Raw genomic sequence first — 24,810 nt, 5'->3', positions numbered from 1 at the left:
TTACAGCTGAGCACCTCCACTTTATTCTAATTTATTCAGATGCGACTTTGCAAACCTGGGCTGTGCTGCCATGTTGTTATTAGAGAAAAGGGACTTTCTGCTGGCAACGCTCCTAACAGTGCTGTCATGAGCTGAGACCTTTACACTCTGAGAGGTAGTGCCTGTGTTGTGCAGTGCAGTTTCTCAGAGCGTTGCTCGGCTGAATTTGTGAATACTGTCTTGAACATTTTCCCCTTTTTTCACTGTTCGGGAAAGATTTTAAGGCCATTTCCAGATTGATGGTTAGTTCATTAAGAGCACAGTTGATGTCCTTCTTCCTCAGTATCATTTTAACACACATCACTACTTCAAACCAGCAAACTGTCCAACACTCTTCTGTTTTGCTGACAATCACTAAATAAGTACATTTGACTGACTGCTTCTTGTCCTCTTAATTCCTTTGGATACAGTCAGTATGTAATTAATTTTTTTTACACACTAGTTTTGTCAAATAATGAGGCAGCATGCCACATGTATCGTTGTTGTTCATCTGAGGCTGTATTTATATACAAAAGACTATGACAGCTGCAAGCAGCTACAAAGATAAAGACGAAGACAGTAAGGTAGACACTTTATTCCTAAAACAGAAGCTGCACCATCAGTAGCGGCACACAATTACTATGTACACATATACACACACAGTTACCTAAATCTGTTATATAAAATATATAATCTGACAATGTACCTTTTAATTCCTCTTCAGAGCTCACTGAGTTACTGTGCAAGAGACTCTGGAGCCAAAGTAGACAGAGAGGTAAGTCTCATCCACTCATTGGGTGGGACACAAATGCCCAGGCCAGCTTTTACTTCATTATTACAGCATGGCAATAGAAAGGTCTGTACCCCTTTGAAAAAATAATATTCTAAAAGCAATCTACAGCAAATTCACTTGAACAGGATTTTCGTTTTGTATTTGAGAAAAATTACACTTTTGATACCAATTCCTGTACAGTGAGATGTACACACCCTCTAGGATTTGTAATATATAAAAGATATTAAGCATTAAAAATTCCACATTAAAAAACTTACAATAAATAATATATGCAGGCATTTCATTATGATAAAATCTCATAGATTGCAATCTACAGTCATTAAAAAGACATTTTTCTCCTTTATGAAATGTCCCTTGATCATCCAAAGTGATAAAATGGATTCTTGGCATCTGATTGATTCATTGGAAACTTCCAGTTAGAGTTCTGAGAGATACACCAGGACGAGGAGGAAGAGGAGGGTGCTTCGTCCACATTTACCCTGATGGAGTGCGAGGTCCTTTCGAGTGTCGGGGTGTCTTTGTAGCAGGAAATCCACAACATGTCTGAGCGATCCCTCCAATCAAATCTCAGCAGTTTGATCCCATTAGAGTTCAGAGCATGTTCATGATAAAGTTGTACATCTGGGTGAGCACCACAAAGTGAACAGGCAGACAGGAGCGCCGGTCCTGGGTGGCAGGGTCGCACGTCAGCCAGGAGAGGGCGTTATATTGCTCTAGAACAAATCTGGCATGAAGGAGGAGGACATGGAAATGTTAATAAAGCTGGGAGTGAAACAAATGTCTTTCTAATTATTAAAAAATTGAGTTTGGTTACAGTTCAGACCTGAGCACATCAGAGGTGTGGTTAGAGTCCAGGGGGTGGGAGTGTTTACTGTGCAGAAGCTCATCTGATTGGACAGAAGACACGTGCAGGTGAAGAGAGGCCTGGAAAAGAAAGAGACAAATGAAATCAGTCTTCAGATTCAATCACTGAATTTCAGGTTCAACACACATCTGCATGTAGAGCTGTAAAATCTCATTATTTCATCAACTGATGTAAAAGAGTCAGTATTCTTAAACCAGCAAACAAGCAGCACTGTCGATAGGTCAGAGCAACGACGACAAAGAAGCATTTTGTTGAAGAACGGCATAATTTTAGTAGTACAGGTATGAGTCACCTTGAGAAAGAGTGGGCACTGGTTCTTGGCTTGGGGGCAGGCTGACCAGAACCAGTCGGGCAGCGGTCCGGCCTTCGCTGTGGAGACAAAGTAACCCAAAGCCATCGGCTGCTGCAAGATGTTGAGCGCTTCTTCGTGAGACTCCATCCGATCTGTACTCTGACCCTGCGAAACGAAGGTGATAAAGTCATCGATTAGAGCATCGCTGCAGCCAAAACAGGCATCATATTTTCATAACCAAGGGGCACCTAATTTTTTTTTGCTCATTAGCATGCTTTTTTTTTTTTACTTTTTTTAATGTAACTATTAAGTTGAGGACGAAAAACAGAAGAAGTTGTTTAATTACTGCCGAGTGGTTCATACATCACAGCCTGTTAATAATCTTAAAGTCTGTATCTGACATTTTATATTGATGAGTGACTTCATGAAAAAGATGGCAGACCTTGCTTCCATCTCCCCCTTGGGGGCCCGGGGAGTGAACAGGGGAGGTTGTGGGGGAGTTGGGCAGGATGTTGATGAAGTCTGGATCCATGTCTTGTTCAAACAACTCAAAGATGTTCATTCCCTCTGATCCATCTGCAGAGAGGGAAAAATGTGTCATTCTGGCTTTCCAGCTTTGAGCAGAAATATATTGCAGCAGCTCTGTGAGCTGTGAAAACATACCGGGATTTATTTGGTTAAAGGTGTCGATGTCGAGGGGCTCTGAAGTGTTAGTGTTGACCTGCACCATGGCTGACGTGGGGAATACCAGTATGTGTGTGCAGGATGTATCCTGAGGGGTGCTCAGCTGCGATGTTTGCATGTTAAGGGTGGTGCTTCGACCAAACACGGAGCCTGTCGACACTGAGTCTGCAGAGACGAGACGAAGGAGAGCGCTGTCAGATTTACAGGCTTTTTGTAAATGAAGTGAAACTAGCCAAACTTTAAATATTATTTCTTTTACCTGGCATAATCACAAAGGAACCTTGAGGCTCCATGGCAACTAAGCAGGCGCTAAGGATGCTGGGAGTGTCAGCAGCAGATATGCCGCACATCCTGCACGTCTCCTTCAGTCGCCTGCTGAGGGACTGCAAGTTCCTCCTGCTCAGCAGAATACTCCAGTCTGAAACAGACAAGACACAAGCACATAAGTGTGTGTGCGTGCGTATATGTAAACTGCCCGCTCTGCAGACACTGTTGAAGTGTGTACCTCTCAGCTCGCCGTGCCCCATCCTTCCAAGCCGCCCGATAACGACCCTCCATGGCAGTGACGTGAGCTGCACCAGGCTGAGGCACCACTCCCACAGCTTCTGCAGACCCAGCCGTCGGGCTGAGCCCTTTTTCCTGCGAGCCCTGCAGCAACAATAATACAGTAATGCATTTATGAGGTAGTTTTGCTTTTTAATTAGTTTTGATTCTCTAGCTTTCAGTTTAATTTAGCGTAATTTACTTTCCACAGTGGGTTTAGCCTTTATTGTTTAAAAATGTTTCATTTCAGTCTTAAAACAAAGACATTTATCATATTTAGTCTTTGCTAACTAAGATTGTTTTACACTTAACTACAAAGACTTAGGTATCAATAACCAAACTGATTCGGTGGTACTGAGGTAAATCTTTCGTGAACAGGCACCTGTTCGGCACATCGATGCTGATGATGCAGGTCTCCAGCAGTTCTCCGTGTTGATCGGTGCAGGAGGCCAGCAACCATCGCTGGTCATGTGACAGACAGTAGCCCACAAACAGGACGTTGTACTTCTGCGATGCCTCACCAAACGTCTCCCCGAGCTCAGTCTGCTTGTCCTTCACTGGAGCCAAAATGAAGGGTGGCGTGTAGAGACGCAGACACTCAGGCCTCTGCACAGCCCACAAACACAAAAATATATATATTCAAGTTGAGAGTGACAGAAGGTACAACAGCATAATTGTCTGTAGACATACAGCTTCAACAAAACTCAGGAGTTCAGCATCAGGGTAGTTACCTCTGGGTTCTTGAGTGCCATGTCAATGGCAAGACCAGGACCAAAGCCCGTCAGAGCCTTGAAATTGGTGGAGTTGGGAAGAGGCCGACGACACTGAGTGAACACAGAGAAAGCCAGCGACTTGAGGTGCTGACTGTAGACGTGGCGCCCTGCGCTGTGCACTGGCTGGAGCAGATACTGGCAGGGAACAATCTGACACAAAAGGAGGAAAAAAGGCATTTTAGGACAGCCTGTAGTGCTGGATGTTTATGGATTTGTTAGACTTAAGCTTCACTACACATTTGTTTTTACTGAAAGTTTCTCTGTGTTACTGACTGGGTTGTGTTGTAGATGATAATTCATGGACATGGAAATCTCAAAATAGGTCTTTCTGACAATTAGTAATAGTTTGTGGTGAAAGAAACATTAGTGAACCCTGAACTTCAAAAACTACACTGCTGTAAGTAAGTTCAATCCCAACATAAAATTTCTGCTTCATCCAAAGATCAGAATAGGTTTTAAAAGTATTAATCCACAGGAACGCCGTAACATTCTCTAGCTCCCAGTGAAAGGCATCCACACCTTCAAATCTGTGCAGGATATATTTGAGTAATCAAACGTTTCTCCCCCCAAATATTAAAACTTTGTGAAAAGATTTTGTGTACATCAGTACTTGTAAACATCTGCACCACATTACCAGTACTGTTACTATACTGGCAAGTGTGAGTGATTATGGTAATTATAATTATGATAAGAAGTACGGGTGTCTTTAATCTTATATTGTTCATAGAAGACGGAGGTCAAACCAAACCGTTTGTTTACTAAACTAAGAATATTGCCACATCTTAGCTCGAAGGAAGAGTTAATGACAGCACATCTGAGAGATTAGCATGTCTGCAGCGATAGGACTGAATGGATATTAGCCCACACAGTTATGCTGCTGCTGTACTGAACCCATTATAGCACATTCACGCCTCTTGTGTTTCAGAACTCCCTCTGGCATACTGATGCAATCTTGTGCCACTATATCACAGGTGTGGCAGTTACCACCTCCATTAGTGCCTGCTAATGATTCCCCTGCTCCTTCTCACCTCCCTTTGTGGCAGCTGGTAACCCTCTCTATTATAACCAAAGTAGAAAACTGAGCAGATGTTATTAAACTGTAGATTATATTTAGAAAATGAACTTATTTTGTGAAATATCTTTGACTTTTGGAGTCTGTTCTTTTATATACTACGCAGAATATTTAGCCACATCTTTAATCTGCAGTTATGAAATTTTAAAACTATTAAGAGTGTTGTTCTACCTGCACAGAGACAGAGTTTCTGATGCAAGCAGGCAAGATGTGGAGCATTTCCATGTAGCAGCGCAGTAGGCCCATCGTGTAGGTACTCGAATGGACTTCTCTGTCTGCGTCTTCGTAGCTGAAGGGGTCGACGATGTACACCACTATAGCAGGCGGGTAAGACACAGCATGGGACTCTCCGTCTGTTGGCTTACCCACTTTGTCTCTCTCCATTGTGCTGTTAAAAATTAGGCAGATAATTACTGAAACAGGCCAAGAAATTATCTTCATCAGATCTGTCAATAATGTTCATATTACTGTCCACAGTGTGCAACTGAAGCTTTTTGCATGCGTCCTGTGCAGCCTTAACCTTTTTCTAGACATTACTAGAAAGACATGCACATGAAAAAACAAAAACACTCAGAGCAGTCAGATTAGATATTAGCCACTATTTAACCTGCCAGCCCAACTACAAAGTCCACACTTTTCTGGGCTCTGTTGATCCACACTTTGTAGTTGTTCAGTGTATTTATCTCCAGCAAATGGATGTTTGTATACTGCTGCGTGCACACTTTATTTAGGTAGCTCCCTGACATAAACTCCAGTATTTCCAGTATAATTGTGCCTGCTGTGTGCTACATGTGAAAGAAACTGTCCAAATATCATGTATGAAAATGGCTCAAGCCAAATCTTGGCAGGCGCAGCTCCCATCAGAAGAAACGTAAAAATAAAATTACTGAGATGAAAGTAGAGACACGCAGCACTCATGAGATGTGTTTTGCCATAACAAAACTTCAGATCTCACTAATATTATACTGCCTTCAAAACACGTGACACACAATACTTTTTTAGCCAGAGGATGAACTTTCCCTGCTGATTATGCAGTGTTACCAATGTGGTCATTCATCAACCTTAAATATAATCTACTACCAATAAGACTATTTGGTCAATGAATGCCTAAAAACTGCATATATCAAACAGACCATGTGTAAGTGTTGGTGACCTTTGAAAGAAGGTGTCTCACAGAACTGTCGAGGAATTGAGCACGTCAGTGTGTTTTTATCAGATTGTCTTTGTAAAGCAGTTGTAGAAACAATCTCCATCTCAGCTTAAAATAACTCAGCACTGGTTATCTATCCCATGAATGCATACCAGTTATGAAAAGGCTTGTGAGCTAAGTACCAAACTACAACGCTCTACTACTTGAGATATTCTGTCAAATAGAAAGAATTGAAATGAGCAAACTGGCATTTGCTAGGAAAGATTCAAAATATAATCTGGCTCATGAACCATCACAGATCCCAAGTGACCGTGCATAAAAAAAAAACCAAAAAACAAATATGACTAACAATTTTTGGGAAATATGGAGAGATAAGACAACAGGCGCCTAGTTACGGCATAAGGTCACTGGTCCTTTGGCCAGGTGATGTAACAGCAGATCTAACTACCTCTCTGGGCTCTCAGTGGGTCCTTGAGACTGGTAAGCAGACGATCCATTTTCAGCCATTCCCCCTGTGCCCTGCGAGTTTGGCTGGGGTCCATTCTGAGACGCTCCACCCTGCAAGCCTGCTGTTCCAAATGACGAGAAGGAACTTGGCTTGGCTGAGGTCATTCCCCCAATAGTCTGTGAGCCTGAGGATGAAGAGGGAGGGGTGCTGTTGACCTGGGCAGGCTGGGCAGAGCTGGTGTTGGAGCCGGTAGTGTTGGTGCTCTGGAGTCCTGATGAAGTGCTGGAAGAGCTAGAGGTCTGGAAGGAGGGGGTGGCGGCTGTGGTAGGGTTCCGCTGGGTCAACAGAGAGCTATCCAAAGACTGCTCTGACAGGTATGGAGCTGAAAGGGATCCCAAAAGAAAAATGATAAATCATCATTTTTACAAACCATGCGATTTTACTTACTTTAGGTTTTCAGCACTACAAGCAATCACATTACCTAGATCATAGCAGCACACTTGAGCAAAGAGTTTGAGCTTATTAAAGGCTTCATTGTTTCCTTCTCTGGCAGCCATCTTAACGAACCAGTCACTAAGAGGCTGCTCTGTCATGCTCCTGCCTTCTTTGGTGCCAACCTTCAATATGCCCTCTGGGTGACTCTTGCAGATGGGCCTGTGTTGCCCCAGCTGGCATGCCTGTCAAGGAAAAAAAGAAAAGAAAACAAGAGTGCAACAGTGTGAATCACTTTTGCAGAGCTACAAAACTGTTTCTGTAGACATGTCAGCACAGGAAGGGTGAGTTTAATAAACTGCCAGGTGCATACCTCATACATTGCACTTAGATCTTTGAAAAAGGTCTTGGCCCCGTGGAGCAGAGACTCATTATCAGGGCAAATGACAACATATCCCACATCCCTCTGAGAACCAAAAGGATCCAGGAGAAGCTTCTCCCAGTAGGGCAACCCAAAAGGAGACAGTACCACAAAATCATATTCGTAACCAACCAGAAAGGTTGGGATGGGCAGAGGCTCAGGAGACTCATCAGTACCTGTGAAGATAAGGAGACAAGTTAGTGTCTTTGAAGACAACAAAGCCATAAACTTCCACAATATTCTATTTATCTCTATAAAACAAACAAACAAAAAACGCTTTCGACACACCATATGATCCCCTCCCAGCCATTTTATGGAACTGCTGCCAGGTAAGTGGCCCCTGAACGCCCCAAGAGCGCACACTCCTTTTCTTCTGAATGGTGTCCTGCAGCACAGGCTGGAGGGACAACAACACCCGGAGGACATCCACAGAGTATAGCTTGCTCATGTCTGCTGCTACAAGTGAAGAACCAATAGGAAACAAGTATTACATTTCTGCTAGAAACACATAAGGAAGAACTCTACATTTAAAGCAGCAGTAATGTGAGAATACATACATTTGCGTTTGGGCCACTGATGAAGACAGGTGCTTTTCACTAGTGTTTCATCGACTTTGCCTCCTGACATATTGTCCATGAACTGCCTGCCATGCTCCAGTGCCATGTAGCAGTCGTTATAACAGTCTCTCTCTTCCACCCTTAGGAACGAACTGGGGGCTGAAGTTGGTTTGGGGTACTCCACACCAGCCATCGAGGCAAATGGATTGGTGCACTGGTCCTGCAGCAACAGGATTAACTCATCTGGAGGCTTCTCCTTCAGGCTGCTGGCTTTGTGTGATGTAGAAGCTCGCAGCTCTTCGAAACACCGCTCTGTATCTCGAGCAGCATCAGAGCCCCGTCCAACTACGTCCAGTTCATCCTCTAGAAAGAGCCCAGCTGACTGGCCAAAGCGCCGATTGGTGACAGCGCTAAAACCACAAGTGCATATATACTGGGCCTCGCCGTTGTCCTTGAGGTATACGCCTACATCTGCCCCACGGATGTTCATGTTACAGACACACACACAGCAACTGTCAAAGTTGCAGTCCTTGAAGAGGTTCATGACTGACTCTGAAAGTATGAGCGTGACGTATAGGCTGTGAGCCTCGGGAATTGAGGGCACGGTGGCTGGCTCAACAGAACTAAGGGGTCGGCAGGTGGAGGGCGTGGAGGCAGGAGAGTAAAGGTCAGAACTGTCATACTTGAGGGAGCCCTGGACGCTGGATGGGCCACGTGGAGTCCGTGGAGTGCGGGGTGTGCGAGGTGTGGGCACAGAGAAGCGTGGTGTGGCTGGGGATGGTAGAATACCTGCACCACTGTTGCTGGGAGGAGCGCTGCTGGACATGAAGGGCGGGTGGGTCTGCGGGGTGTAGGTCTGGCTATAGTCAGGCTCCACACTGGGGACATTACTGTTATATAAAGATGAACAGTGATTAGGGTTTCATGTTGTGATGTTTGGTTATATAGCAGCTGAAGAGTACCGTTTACATGCATTTACGTTCTTTCTTGTTCTACATACATTGCAATGTTCATTATGTGCAGCCACCGACATGATAGCTGCACATAATAAACTTGTTTCAGACATAGGATGACCTGATGGCTGGTTTAGGCTCTTTGGAAGATAAATAATGATCACTTTGAACTGTGAAACCTGCAGAACTGTGAATGAATAAAAATATAGAGCTGGAAATAAGTGTAATACGTCACTTTTCAGTACAAATTTGAAGTTGTACTGTAAAAGACTAAAACTCAAATTGTGAGAAAAACCCTTCTTGATCAACAGATCACACATCAAAGATGGGAAAAAGTTAATTCAGAATATGCATTTACCTATCTTTAGTGAGGAGACTAGTGTTGGACACTGGGGGTATCAGGTCCATTTTGCCCATGGTCCAGCTCGCCGTGTACACACAGTCTTCTGGTAGTTTGACAGGCAACAGACACTGGCTTGGTAGTGTCTTCAGGGGGGCATACATTGAGCAGCCAATGAATGACTGACACATCTCTGGCTTGTACACAAAGGAGAAGTCCTGAAAACAAAAACGCAGGTCATTTAACAATAAAGAAAAATGATCAGTTTCCTCTCTACTTGGTAATTGCGTGATGTGTTGTACCTTTATTTCAGATGGCTTAGGGCTGCAGAAACCCTCCTCCACCTCCATCTTGAAGTGGTTATTAAGCTGGCTGCCGTCCAACAAGGTGAGCCCCGCCCCTGCTTCTAAGCTGTCCTTGCTGCCGGAGTTCATGGGAGAATAACCCTGCTGCTCCAGGGAGGGTGGGGTGGGAAACATTGTGTGCAAGTCTACTGAGCCTAAGGAAAAGACATTATTACTTCTCTTGAAACAACAACTTACGTAGTTATGATCCTTGATGAACAATGAGTAATTGATGATTAATTTTCCTACTTATGCAAGACAGGGGATCCAGTGCAGTTGGCTTAGTATCTTTAGAGCCAAACTTGTCATCTGTACCAACACCAGCTCTTTTGGATCCAGGCTGTGCAATGGGGAAAACAAGTCAACATATTCAGTACATCTTGGAGTTTTAACAGGCTTCATGAGGAGACATCACCATCAGCTCCTGAATATGCCACAACATGCACTCACTGTTAGCTCATCTTCATCTGAATTGAAGATTTTATCCAGGTCGCTGTAGGACACAGCCAAGTCGTTCTCGTGGATGAGGCTGGTCGAGGCTGAGGGTTTACTGCCTGTAGGACACTGTCCATCTACACCGCAAAACAAATTGAGGGACATTTTTTGAATTAAAGCAAATAAATAAACATACATAGAAATCTCCAAGCAAGAATGAATAAACTTCTCACCATCTGCAGAAGTTCCAGTTCCTTCATCCACCTTGGTTAAACAAAAAGATGACAGTAATTATCGTCATGACCATTTGTTTGTCATTAAAATTTCCACTATTTGTACTTGTATACAAAGCTCTGATTATCAAACATGTTCCTAAAATGAAGGTCACTATTTTGCACACCGAGTGCTGATTTTCAGAGTTAGCCATAACACAACAGGGTGAGGTTTGAAACATCTAAAATCAGCTGCTGATCCTTGTTACACAACTTTTCTTCTACAAATTCACAAGAGAATTTGATAAGAAAAATGTGACTCAATTATCAAGATGACTGCACAGTCTTTTCGTGATTCACTAGGATATACGTGCTGGCACTAGAAACCAAAACGTACTTTACATCAGTAAATATCTGAGCAAGCAAACATGACTGTGAAGCTGACAAGTATGTAAAAGCAAATTTAATTAACAGGACCTGTGATAGAGACACATTTTGGTTACTAATTAAGTACTAATGGTCAATACCCAGCAATATCAGTGTGTGCTCTCAAAAGACAACTACTACTATGCAGCACAGAGAAATGAAGGAAATAAGCACTGGAACAGACGTGAAAATGTTTAAATGATTCACCTCCTTTAATATAAAAACACAGAAATGTTCAAAATAACTAGTTCCAACAAGTACTTTACCAGGGACTGAAAGTAGATTTCATCAAATGTCATAATAAACAAGGATTTCAGCCTTTGTCAGGACCCACCTTGTGTTTCTTGTTTCCGTCCTTTTCAGCTCCAGACTTGTCCTTCTTCTCAGTAAAGCTAAACTCCTCATCTCCTTCGACGAAGGCATAAGGGTCTGGCTCCTCACTAGGCTCTTCATCTCCTGAGGTGGAAGCAAGATGGCTGTTTCTCCGCTGTGTATAAGTCTTGATGAGCTCTTGGGACACTTTCAGGGGATGCGAGGATCCTGACATCAACCTGGGAGGGGTGTAGGAGAGAGACATTTTTAAGGCATGCAAATACATTATTTTTAAATTCACAAAAAGAAGAAAAAAAAATATTTTTTTTAAAGCATCCGCCGATCAGACAACAGATACTCACTCTGTGACAGAGACTACACTTTCACTTCCTCCACCACCTGCAGAATCCTCTCTCATTTTATCTAAAGGTAGCTGGGGTGTCAGGAAGTTTGAGGGCTTTTTCTGAGGGAGGAGGAAATACTTCCATGGATTATGGGTGGAGTCATCACTGGGGCTGATGGCAGAACCTACAAAGATGGTGGGTTCAAGGGTTTCATTGTAGGTTGAGGGAAAGGGCAAAGGCATAGGCATGTTCTCCGTCTGAGGCTCCTCAGATGAGCCCTTTGGTGGCATCTGACAAGGTTCCACTGATGGCGGGTAGAATGGTTGGTGAATGGGAGTTGACGAGCTCTTCATGCCACCAGGAGTCATGTCAACTTCTACGTGATCACAGGGATGTGGGCTGAGAGGAGGGGGAGGTGGAGATCCAACAAGGTCTGCAGGAGGGCCGTGGGCGTGCAGTGTAGGGGCTTTAGACTGCACCGTGTCCACATGGTGCAAGCTGGGATACGAGCCTTCTTCCTGCGATCTGAGGCAAAGCCTCTGGGTCTGAGGCTCCAGGGATTGCTCCTCGCTCACAGAGTTGCGGTGGTGAAAAGGTGTCTGTGGCCTCTTCTGCTGCTTCTCCCCCTTCTCCAGCTTCTCGCCCAGCTTGTGCTTGGGGGCTGGCAGGGCAGGCTGTCCTGATGAAGGTGGGTGTCCTGAGGTGCTGCTAGACCGCTGTTTCGAATTCTTATGTCTGTTTGGAATAAAACAAATAATGGCTATAAAATATTTTAAATAAATAACTAAATCGCTGGTGAATTAACTTCACTAAACATACCTTGCACAATTACAATGCAGCCTATGAGCTGGCTCCACAAAATCCCAGAGTCCTGTTTTTTCTGTCTCCTCCTCACAGGTTCCATTTGTCAATGAAGTAAACTTATTCCTAGAAAGAGTGGGAATACAAACACGTTATCCATCTGGATGGAGGCAAAACCAGAACAAATGCAAATTTAAAGAGATGGCCAAAAACATACTTGTTCCCTGTATGGTTTAGGTTGTACTCCTGCCATACAGACTCCACCATCTGGCTGGCCATCCTGCGAGGGATTTTACCACCGTGTAGAGTGTTGTTAGAGCTGTAGCCATCAGATGCAGAAGACAACTTGAGCCACTTCTGGGCAGGCTGATAATCTGTGAGAAGGTAAGATAAAGATGATAAAAATAAATACAACCGCAGTGGTATGCAGAGTCTCACAAAAATAAAGGCTGATGAACATGCATTTTTAATTGTAATTCTTACCAGTCTGAGCCTCCTCTGGTGACGTTGGAGGAGTCAGAGTGACAGAGGACATGGCAGGATCTCTGTTAGCAGCCTGGCCCTGCTGAGCACCACACAAGCTTCCTGAGGCGTTGGCTGAGCCCTGAGGGACCACAGTAGGGAGGTCCGACAGAGGGAGAAGCACCAGGCAGGAAGGATAAACCATCCTTACTCCCGCTGAAAGTAAAGACATTTGTTCATTTTAAAAACTCAGCATGAAAATTCAAAACAGAACTGAACAAACCAAATACACATTTTTAAATGCAACAATGTTTTGGTATAACTGACTCATTTATTCACCTTCACTCTACAAAAAAAAGGAAAAGAAAAAAGAAAAAAAAAAAAGGATAGTGTCTCTCAAAAGTACCAGTGACAGAGAGAACTATTTGGACTGTTTTCTTTAACACAAACAAACAAAACCACAAAAAACAGACACATTTTAGGGCTCTGTTATAGCTGTAGACTGATCCATTTATCTCATAAATGCCAACACTCTTTTTCCTCGGGCTTTGCCGTATTTAATATCTCGGGTGCCTCCTGTGTTGCCGTTTTTTCCCAGGATACACTCGTAATTTACACGAGATTCAAACTTTATTATGAATAATTGTAAGGCTGCACAAATATTCTGATTTTGATCTCAACCATGACTTTGGCTTCCCACAGTTCAATGAACGGGGGATACTGGAAGCATGTGCTTCACCAACAGAGCGCAAACCAAAAGCAAATTAGTTGCTCCATAAACAATGACGTATCACAGCCATTCACAGCTGTTCCCTGCACTGTAAAGCTTGAGGTTTTCCTGGATAAGTCTGTATCAGTAACAAGGTTATTATCGTTAACGAAAACTAACGAAATAACGAAAACTAGAAGTGAAAAAACATTTTCGTTAACGGAAATAAAAATAAAAACAAAAAAAAGGAAAACTAACTAAAACTGTAATGAGTGTTCACAAAACTAACTAAAATTAACTGAATTTATAGCAAAAATGTGTTTAGTTTTCATTGATGTGTGCGTGTCATACAATAGTCAAGGGTGAAAATGAAGTTTAGTTTCCAGATTTTTTTCTTGCTGTGTCTCATTATGCCAGCAGGTGGCAGTACGTTAGTCGAGTCGTCTGTGTTGCTGCTCCGTCCACGCGCAGAATCATGTCAGGAAAAGTCGGGAGAAAGCGCCAGAGTCCAATTTGGGATTACTTTGAATATGACTGTGTTTTGGATAAAGCAAGTGTCTTGTAGTGGAAAGAGACAAATTATGAGGGACATTTCTAAAGGGAAAAAAAAGTGCACTTGAAAAGCTGACACAAGAAGGCTAACCTAGCTTACCTTGAGAAGGTAAGGGAGCACACTCAACCCTCATCCCCAGAAACAGACGCTAACCTCAGGCAAGGCAGCGTGATGCATCCCGAGACAACAGGACGGGGATATCTACATAACTGTGTGAGTCAATTGCCTTCAAAATGTTTATCAATTCACTTGAACCAAAATTACGAACACCCGGTGCTGCAAGAGTTAATAGTCTCATTGGGGCCAAGATATACATTTTATAGTTGCCTGGTATCAATGGTTGTTCATCTGCCTTTATTTATTTATTTATTTATTTATTTATTTAAAGAACCCATAGGTGGGAATGTGAGTTGTCTGTCTCTGCGTGTTAGCCCTGCGACAGACAGGCGACCTGTCCGGGGTGCAGGGTATGGTAGCTGGAATAGCAACATACCCAAGGATGAGCAGAAGAGCATGACTGATATGATGAAACTGGGATTTTGTTACACTTAATTATTGCAAACACAACTAAAACTATAACTGAAACTAATCAAAACTAAACTGAAACTAAGGATTTTCAAAAAAATAAAAACTAAACTAAACTAGCAAACAATTGGTAAAAACTAATTAAAACTGATATAAAATTGAAAATCTGAAGTCAAAACTAAATAAAAATTAAAAATAATGAAAATTGCAAAACTATTAAAACCCTGATCAGTAACACCACGTTTAAAGAAAGAAATTCAAAAAATTAAAATGTCTAGTAAAGCACAAGGTGAAGAGCTTGTTTTTTTTTTGAAAAACAAACAAACAAAAAACAAAACAAAAAACAAAGTGAAGAGTTTGTCCCTTGAAGCAGAAGATAATCTGTTTGGAAATATTCAGATTTATGGTAAGTGATGTTAAAGACGAAATCACGTGTAGGGCTGCAGCTTTCGATTATTTTAGTAATCAAGTAATCTATAGATTATTCCATCGATTAATAGAATAAGAAATAATTTTATCTTATTAATGAGCAATAATAAATAGAGCTCAAGAGCTCTTTTGGTTTTTAGAAATTGCAGTGTTTTTTGTTGCATCCATCATCTGTTTCATTTGTCAAAAAAAACAACAAAAAAACAAAAAAAACAACCCTTGGTATTTACGTGCCACATTAAGTTTTCTTTTTTAAAGAAAACATTTTCTCAATTGCAGAAATATATAAATACTCTCAAGTAGAGTCAAAGTCAAATAAAATAAGATAAATATGCCATCTAAACTAAGGCACAAAAAAAATCTTTACTCTGTCTTCTTGGAAGGCTTATGTTTTGGTACATGTGTTTAAGTGTGAACGTGAATGAGTAAGTTTTTGTTTGTAAGGAGAACGTGGTGGCTGCAACGAAGAGAAGCAACCATATCAGCATTCTGAAGTTTGCCCTGTGCTTTGATGCAAAGCTTATGTGCTGCTAAAAACAAGATGTTATGATAGTGTAGACATTATTTAATATTAACAATAATTCAATGTCCAACCTAAAATCCCTCAGGTCAGTGGCTCAGTTTTACATTTCATTTCATTTTTACTGGATTGTGAAAAACGCTTTAATTTTTATATTTTTAAATATTAACATAAATTAGTTGAGACAGTAGTTTATATTATTTCACTTTCAATCTGAAAAATGTTCTGAAAACCTTGAAATAAATCTGGTCTAGAAGACACCATGCCCTGCTTTAGACTCACACCCTTGTTCGCTTCTATGTAAAATAGGATGGCTGCCATCAGCCTTCAGCAAGTTGTATAATTTAAACATGGTATCAGACTAAGTTAAAAGTTCATCTGCATATTTTAATACATATTCTGGACGCTTACTGGAGATTTTTCACTATGTAAAACAAATGGTGGTGGATGAAGCAGTTACAAAGTTTGCCTTTCTTGAGGTCAGTGTTTGTTGATCAGGTGCTTCGATTAAAGACTCGCTTTTCCCCAGTAAAGGTTTTAATGGTGATTACGGGAGCAGTGTTGCCGTTTTGGACACTAGAAACACTGTTTCTTTCACTCTCCCTGAGCTCACCATCTTGGTACCGGCTCCGCCTCTTTGCGGTGTGTAAACAGACTCCGGCTCCACGTTAAATTGTGCCATCGTCTTCATCACCACTGCTGTGTTATCAGTATTTCTGTTTAAAACTGGGGGCTGTGTGGGCTTAATGTTGTCAAACTTTTGATTCACACGCTGCTTTTAAATACATTTGTAATGCAAGTCTGTTTTTAGTCGGAAATGTTGGTTTCCATGGTAACAGTGCCGCACTACAGAGCCGTGCCTTTAACAAAGCACTGAAGCAAGAATTTGTGTCGCGAATTTTTAATAATTCTTTGAAATACTCGACAAATCGTTGCAGCCATAATCGCATGCAAGGAGTGCTGTAGAACTGTGTCTTATTGAACCTCCTAAAAAAACCCCAAAAAAACAAAACACACCACAAATTGCAGTATACTGATTACATGAAAGCCAAGACAATGCAATGGTTGCTAACATGAATTGTCAAACATCAATTCAGACGTCCATAAAAGCAAACCAGCGTATCGATCCAGCTCACAAATATGCACTGAAATCACAAATGAAATCAGATTCCATTTGGCCAAAGATGTGTCTCCAATAAACACGCAATCACAAGCACTTCAGGAAAATCGTCTACATACTGGACAATAGGGGTGGGGGAAAAAATCGATACTGTGTAGTATCGTGATATTTTGTTTGCTAATAATGTATCGATACAGGGACAGCAGAAATCGATATTTTGTTACAAAAAAGTTTTTGTGGAATGGAACCTGCTCTGACTTCAGAGCATGTTGATCCTTTTTCTGAGCAAGAATTCTGACATTCCTTCACTGTCCAAATGTGTTTAACTTTTTTTTTGGCGGCAATAAACATGACAGTTTACTTATTTTAATTTAAGACATGTTTTATTTTAATTAAGTTTAAAACTTTTTTATTTAATGTAAAATTATATTTTGTTTTAATTTACTTTCAAATTCTTCAGTTGCTGAAGTTTTCATAAATTTCATAGTTCAGAATAGCTATAATTGTACCAGATGGTTGCATTCAGTTAAGTTGGACTAGACTGTAATACAAACCGTTCAGTTTGTCAACAATAAAACTGACTGAAATGAGAGAAAGACTGAGTGCGAGACTTTGATATTAGATAAAATGAATATTGATAAAGTTTACCTTTATGTACAGAATCTGAATATCGCAAAATATTTTTAAAAATTGCAATAATATCGTATCATGCGTTAAGTATTGTGATAATATCGTATCGTGGGATGTATGGTGATTCCCACCTCTACTGGACAACAGATACGTTTTCCCCTTGCACGGTTATTTTTCCAGCGTGCCAAAAGCTGAACTGTATGCAAAACATCGCAAGGGACATGGACAGGGATACACAGCTGTCGAGTACTTTACTTCGAGGTTTTATTGATACCCATCCTGGATGCACAATAGATGAAATAAAAAGACTATATTTGCTTCCAAGAGATGCACTTGTCAAGTGAATAAAGGACTGTAGTACCGTGTAAATGTGAAAGCAGTGCCCTGTTCATTTATTAATCTTGTCTCTCCAGTTTTGGTACAATTCTTAAAATTTTGATTTTTTTCTTAAGAATGTACTGAATTTAGATGAAGGGGGGGGGGAGAATCTATTTTACTTTGATCCAAATATTTGTACATTAGCAGAAATGTAGCACAACATGGATCTTAAAGCACTAATGTTTACCAAGATATGTGCCACCAAGATCACAGCACAAAAAATAAATAAATATGTGACTACAAATCAATGAATAATTATAACAAATAACAGGTAATAAAATCCTGATAACCATTTTGGCCATAATTTTGGCCTACGCTAACAAGCTAACTGGTGGATGGGGGTTGAAACTTCAAGCTTTGCCTAGTTTTACCAAAACTGCAAGATTGGGTATGAATTGCAGTCTGCGCACACACAATCGACCCACATGCAATTTTAATCAATTTGTCAATCCAACCTGGTGACCCACAACCTGCTTCAAAGGATGTACAGTTATTCTTGGCACAGGTATATGGATGGCTCAATATTTTAGCTGTAGCTTTACCACTTAAGCAATTCTTATTGAGCACATGAGAAGCTTTATTTAAATAAGCAAATAAATACATAATCCTCCTGGACTCTGTGGTTTTTTTTAGACCAAAATGTTGGCAGGTATGTCATCCTTATATCAAGAAGAGCTGAAAATGTAGTACTGTATTTTTCAACTGGCACGACTAAATAAATGAATATCAATAAACTTACCTTTCTGTTCCTTCCTTGCATTCAGTGATCCACCACCACATTATGAACATATTAAGAAGCCTTACCAACAAGGACCTCCACAGCTGCCAGGGAGTCATCCTCCCAGTCTGCATCTTCCAACTTTTCTTCCTGGACTTCCTTGGGATTGGGGCTGATGGGATAGAACTGCCTCCACTCTTCGATAAGCTTCTGAGTAGGGTGGTCTGACATCTTAAAAGCCTGGCCAGTGAGGGTCCCATTCAAGCCATATGGGCTCAGGATGACTGTAGGGCAGAGTTACAGTACTTTAATTCTAAAAACAAAACGTTGGTCTAGTTCCATTTAATGCATGACTACTGTGCACAACTATTGTGATCTTACCTTGCAAGGGGCTGGAGCTTTGCTGTGCAAGGCTTAGGTGTTCCTCGCTCAATCGCTGAAGAGGCTGATGCTGAGCTATCTCAACACTCGTGCACACGTTGCTGTCCCCATGTACAAAGAAGTTGAATGCACAAGAAAGGTGCTCACTGCAAGGTGAATCAAAGACAGAAAGAGGTACTGTTATGCTTAGAAAGAGTGGTATACAACAGAAGCTCATCAGTAAATGAATAAACAAACACTTGTCTCAAACACCTAGAAGATAAACTCCCTAAGGGCAACTGAGATTATCGGTGTACTCTCTTTCATTCACTGTTAAGGAATGATTCAAAGAAAAAAGGCAGGGCTGATAATGGAAACCACACAGTTCCTTTCATATTCCACTGGCCTCATTGATTCATATCACGTGATAATGGTAGGTTCCACATACACAAGGCTAATACCGCCAATCAGATGGTGCACGCAGTATACACACGGATTTAAAAATTGCTGTAAAGCAAACTGACAATATGAAGCACAAATATGCATAAGAAATTCTTATAGCACTGAAATGTGAAAACAATGCCATCTTTATTTTCTAACCACGTCTGGAAGGCCAGGCAGCAAAACTCACTAAAATAGTACTCGTTGACATGATTTCTGTAAAACCACAGCGCAAACTCAGCAGTTTCCAGAGACTGCTGTGTTTACCAGTCAGAGAGGGCAGGCGACAGCAAGGCTGCCAGACTCCTCTGTTAGAGGTGCAGCTTCTCTGCCACAAAACAAGCCTGTGGACCTCTTTATGTAAAAACAGAAGCTAAAAACCAGTGAGCAATAAATCACCTCCTCTTCAACACAACAGCCTTTTTATACAACTGCTAAAACTCTTTAAAACCATTGAAAAAGTAGCCAGAGGGAACTAAGCCAAAGGCTTGTGCATCAAACACAAAGTCACCCTGGATGAACACACACAAGAAATTGAAACTCAAATGAGCTTGTCGGGAAACTCTGGGGTCCTCCAGGCTCCTTATTCAACAGCAGATGCTAAATCTATGTCACCACCCTTATGGTACAGCATTACACAACTCCATTCTGAACCAGGCAGATATTTATGTGTTACTGTTGCTAGTTCACCTCAAGCTTGTATTTGTACAACAACAACAGCCCAGTTTTGGGCTTTGGAGAGATGCAAACAATAAATGTCTCTCTTTAACTTTTTTTTTCTCAAAAGCCTACAATTTCACAGAAAACTATGGATGCAATACCGTTCCTGCTGTTTGAGCCAGTGAGATCAGTAACTGCGATAATGGAATTATTTATTCTATTTTGTTTTATGTCATTCCACATTAACTACATCACATGTCAGCAGTGCTGTAGTTAAAGCAGCACATTTTGCTAGAAGCAGAGCAACGCTGCATGAAGGGCACCAGCAGTTCAATGGCATTTCACACTGGCTACAACAACAAATCACCTTATTTGTTACTTAATTTTGATTTTACAGCAAGCAGTGAACAGTGCCTTCTCACATGGCTTTTCCATAAATCTTTTCTTCATTATGTTAGGTCTAAAACTCCAACAGAACCATTTATTTCACTTAAAGTACCGTAACAATTTGTTATCACCTTCCTTAATCAACTGTCTCATCTGCTCTGCTTTATGAGTGGCGAGAAGTGCACACAGTGAAACAGCGAACAGAATAATAGAGCAGAGACACCGGGGTGGCTGTAAATTACAACAAAACACAAAAATTCACACTGAGCTGAAAGGGCCAAATAAATTAGATAAATGTAATTATATATTAAATCTAATTAGATCTTTTTATTTACTCCAAAGTAATATAACATTAAGAATCAATTAATAACATTTTTAAATGAAGTTATTTATTTATTACACAACTTGGATGTTTCCAGTGAACTTACTAATTCAACAGTGGTATTGGACTCAAAAAGATGGATTGGTTCACAGCAAATGAAACAGCGTAGCATGACAATGTGCCATGCCAGTGATGTGATTCAAAAGCTGCCATAATCCATCACATCATTAGATCTTGTGCAATTCCACGAATCAGAATTTTCTGAGACCTGAAGGATGTCAGAGGCGAACCAACACTGAGTCAGTTGTACATGAATACAAAAGGTACAGACCACAGTCGTGTATCTATTAAGGATTATATCAGAGATGCAGATGTTGTGTTAAAGGCAATACTTTAATGTCGTGATTACACTGCTCAAAGAAAGACTTAAAAAGTGTGCAAAACACTATTTTCCTTATAAGAAAAGGGTGGCTCAACCCTAAAAACAGATATAAGCTGACCACAGCATAGTCAAAACAACACATGCAACATTTCCCAAGCTGCGTCACAAATGGTAATGTGAATGATTAAAGAATGTGAAAGGCCAGATATTGTTATACTAACTTCACACCATAAAGAGCACATCAGCTCAGCTGAATTTCCCCCGTAACTTAAGCAGTACACATGCACTTAAATTACCCTGTTTTTAGCATGTCTAACACATGCGTGCTTCAGTTCCTGATTCCTACATATGTCACATTCCATGGTTTGTTCTGCTCTGATTAAAGAAAGCTGGAAAAAAACAAAAACCCATACATGAATCGAATTTTCAAAAAAAAAACAAAACACTCCAACAGCCAACATGACTAATGTTTTACCCTTCAGCACAATAACAATTCATGGCACTTTACTCCACTGACATGTTTACCCTTAAGCAATTGTATTAGTCCTTTTGTGTTATAAAAAAAAAAAAAACACCCTGACGTATGTGTAAGCTCAGGCTTAATGTGGAAAGGAACTTCTGTTGCGTCTTTGGTTCATAGTGAACTTTGTCTTAATCTGCCCTACAGATAGCAAACTATGAGATGAATATGCTCTTGTATCAGTACAAAAGACTGAATTGAACCCCAGTTAAGAGTACAGAGTATTACAAGAGAAGTGTCATCTTTAATTTAACAATTCACAGAATATCCTACAATTTTTCTAGAAAGAAGCAGGACATACCTTTTATTAATGGTCTTCTCCTCCTTTTGGTATGGCTTGACAAACCACTTGCCAATACGAACAAAGCCCCGGTTCATGAGGCAGCGCTCCAGCAGGTTGTGAATGGCTTTGAACAGGAGCGTTCGACACTCATAGGATAGGCCACTTTCCCACTCACCATCCTCCTCACCTGAAACAAGGCAGATGCAAACATGATGACTTTAACAATCAAAGCTTTTTTCCCCTGATAAAGCTAACCAGTGTTAAATGTACTTGGTTTTGTCATACACCCGTAGCCTTAATTTGGCTATGCAAAAAACAAACAAACAAAAAACCCAAAAACACCACAGTTACAGCTGCTCTACCGCATATAAATACAGGAAAACATTTAATATTAATAAAAGTCTTAGTTGCTGTTATGTAATGACGTGATCCAAAATAAAAGGCTTCAACCCAGTTACTGACTTATGTAACAGAAAATAAACTATTTTGTTAAATTACAGAGAAATGATTATCTAGGTGAAGCTTACTCATGCCATTCCTTTCTGATCATCAAGAGCTATACTCCCTGCATAGTGGAAAATTCTTCCAACTATCTTTGGAGCTCAAGAGAGATTTGAAAAATTGTTGCCAACTCTGTTTCTTTAATGAGCAATTTCTACAAGTAACACTTCATCACACCTGAGACAAAATACCTGTGTGTTAGCCCCTAAGGGTACTTCTTCTCTAAGAATATGAATATCAACAAAGCAGGATTGAATCTCCAGAAATCTAGAAGTGTGTCAGGTGACTGTGATGCACAACAACTTGTTCTAATCCTACCATGCAAGTCTGCGTCTCTATGGCTGAGGGCCAATCAATTTCACAAGGCTTTAAAGACATTTAAAGACCAGTTAGCCACAAATTCAAGGGTCTTAGAAATTATTTTTAATCAGACTTTGCATCATCAAAAATGTATAAGAAATTTTTTTAATGCAGTAAGCATTTCAGGACAGCATCTCTAGAGAGGTTTGTTATTAATATCAACAATTACACACTTCAATTTCAAATTGTTCAGATGGCACAAACTGAACTAACTGCTGCAAAAGCACAAGAGTCCACATATAATTTGGAGTAAATCACCAAATAACATTGGAATTTAATTCAGTGAAATGAAATAAACATTTTCATCTAATAAACTCTGATGTTGTCAGAATCACAAATCTTGCAGAATTCGTGGAGAGGTTAAATGAACTTACTTAAGAGCTCATTGTGGATAAGCTCTGCAAAACTGGGGTCATCACCCCACCAGAAGAGCCAGAGCTCTCTGCGACCCGGGGTTTGGTGCCTCCTCCAAACACTCAACACATCTGCCGCCAAGCATCGGCTGAAACTGCACAAGATCGGGTCCTCCTCAGTCACAGGGAAAAGGATTGGCGAGGAGGTGGGTCCTTGCCACACAAAACGCCGCCATTTTATTCCAGTCAAATCAGCCTTAAAGAGAAGAATAGTGATGTGAGAATAAACACAGAGAAAAACTGAAGAGCATAAAGCTAATTTCCAGCTGTTTACTGCACAACTCTTCATGCATCTTGACCGAACACACTGCAGTAACAAGCCAGCCACTGCTTTCGCTGCTAAAATTACTTTCAATTCAATTAATTTTATTTTATTTATATAGTGCAAAATTACAACAGCAGTTGCCTTAGGTGCTTTATATTGTAAGGTATAGATCCTACAATTATATTGAGAAAACAGAAAGAGGAAACTTTGAATAAGCAAAGCTGAAAATTGAGGTTTGTTTACACTGTTGAAAGTTTTCCTTTACTCTTTACACTTGCCAAGATGATCACGCCTGAAGGCATAACACACAACTATAAGGAAATAATTTACAACCAACAAGTTAACAACCAATGACAGACCTGTCAGTTTAAAACCAGACTGATCTGTCTCAAAATGGTTGGTGACAGCCACAATTAATTTGCATGCAGTGCAGTTTAAATCAAGGGAAAACAATATGTTCAGCTGGTTTTAGAGAAACTGCTCGTTTAGTTGTTCTTTTTACCACCATGTAAATAACGTTATTGCTAGCGGAATATTTTAGCACTCAGTGCAGTGTAAACACAAGATCATGCCATATTTATCAACCAGCCTTCAACATAGTTGTCATGCAGAATGTGCTGGCTCTGTTATGAAAGTTGGCTCAGATCACGATTTGTTAGTTGCAGGCCCGATGCCTTCACTCCAATCTGCAACTGACGTTACAAGGCTTGTTGCCTTATTAGCCAAAATGGCTTTCTGGCCTCTCAGGATCGCTAACGCTCGCTAGCTCACAGAGCAGAGTCTTACCAGGCAGAAGAGGTTGGAGTGGCAGTCCTCCAAACTGGCCCCGTTTGGTACAAAGCACGAACTCATCCTTTCACTGCGTAGTTGTAACGTTAAAATCCATGTTCTCAATCATCTTCGGGGGGCAATAGCCGATCTGGGTAACTCGCTTGCGAAGCTATGTTCAGCTCTAATTATCCCGTTAAAGCGCTGCCAACTTGCTAGCGTCAGCTAGCTGACGCTAGCTAAACAGTCAACTTCTAACCGGCGCTAGCCACCACCACTAGCCTGGCAGCTAAGCTAACGTTAGACAGACAGCCAGAACGCGTCAACTGTAAGCTTCTCGCTATACGATTCATCAATCCTATTTGAAATGTATTGTCTGATCTGGTTAGCCGCAAGCCTGCGGCTACATCACCTCAACATTAAATAATCATCGATAACAAATCGAAGAAAGACTAGCGTTAAATACAACACTGGAAAAAGTTAAATGCGCAATAAAAATACGAGCTCAAAAACTTAAAAGAAAAACTTAGATGCTGGTATGCTAATGCTAATGGCAGCTAGCTGCTCTGAAACAATTTCAAAGCGGAGGAACTCGCCCCTCCTCCCCCTGAGCTAGCCTAGCCTGCTAGCACATTCGCTAACATACCAGAGCTCCAGCGTTAGCTCGCCAGCTAAATAAAACAACCCGCTACGCCGCCCTCCTTTTCACCAAAACCACCATGGTGCTCCGTCATATTAAAACTACCCTTAAAACGAATGAAACACCCCAAACTAGCGTGACTACTCATCAGCTACTCTTCTCTGCCTGCTCCATAGGTCCAGCAGATTTCCATTATTTCAGTTCATGTATTGAATTCTTTAATGGCGGCCAGGAGGACAACTCTGCCTC

The 24,810-nt window shown here is 41.0% G+C and overlaps 1 protein-coding gene across 2 annotated transcripts; it reads right to left on the bottom strand.

The window, feature by feature from the left end:
- Nucleotides 1–597: 597 nt before the first annotated feature.
- med13b (mediator complex subunit 13b) lies at nt 598–24,810 on the bottom strand. Of its 2 annotated transcripts, XM_085430328.1 has the most exons (30): nt 23,940–24,809; nt 22,850–23,084; nt 21,633–21,801; nt 18,641–18,786; nt 18,346–18,543; nt 12,699–12,893; nt 12,433–12,589; nt 12,234–12,341; nt 11,433–12,149; nt 11,093–11,309; nt 10,354–10,384; nt 10,136–10,257; nt 9,935–10,025; nt 9,644–9,840; nt 9,360–9,559; nt 8,049–8,938; nt 7,780–7,947; nt 7,444–7,667; nt 7,120–7,315; nt 6,639–7,020; nt 5,212–5,428; nt 3,927–4,118; nt 3,578–3,801; nt 3,158–3,300; nt 2,912–3,070; nt 2,632–2,817; nt 2,411–2,544; nt 1,969–2,133; nt 1,635–1,735; nt 598–1,535 (listed from the first exon to the last, which is right to left on the bottom strand). In XM_085430328.1, exons 1-30 carry the CDS (start codon nt 24,003–24,005, stop codon nt 1,403–1,405), a joined length of 6,363 nt encoding a protein of 2,120 aa, XP_085286454.1. In that variant the 5' UTR covers nt 24,006–24,809; the 3' UTR covers nt 598–1,402. The 2 variants fall into 2 exon arrangements, with proteins under 2 accessions (XP_085286454.1, XP_085286453.1); XM_085430327.1 differs by having other exon boundaries at nt 10,136–10,384; nt 23,940–24,810.

The sequence above is a fragment of the Copadichromis virginalis genome, linkage group LG14 (genome assembly GCF_057382275.1).
Source record: "Copadichromis virginalis isolate Kocher_CV1m ecotype Utaka linkage group LG14, C_Virginalis_male_GT1.1, whole genome shotgun sequence".
Classification (NCBI taxonomy): domain Eukaryota; kingdom Metazoa; phylum Chordata; class Actinopteri; order Cichliformes; family Cichlidae; genus Copadichromis; species Copadichromis virginalis.
This window is presented reverse-complemented; position numbering and strand designations above follow the sequence as displayed.

What these genes read in the sequence shown, in the direction of transcription:
- med13b (XM_085430327.1), bottom strand. Translation starts at nt 24,005, where the DNA reads ATGAGTTCGTGCTTTGTACCAAACGGGGCCAGTTTGGAGGACTGCCAC. An exon ending in TCAGTGGCCCAAACGCAAAT is followed by an intron (nt 7,948 to 8,048) that starts GTATGTATTCTC and finishes CTTCACTTGTAG; the next exon opens with CAGCAGACATGAGCAAGCTA. An exon ending in CCCACTGAGAGCCCAGAGAG is followed by an intron (nt 5,429 to 6,638) that starts GTAGTTAGATCT and finishes AATTTTTAACAG; the next exon opens with CACAATGGAGAGAGACAAAG.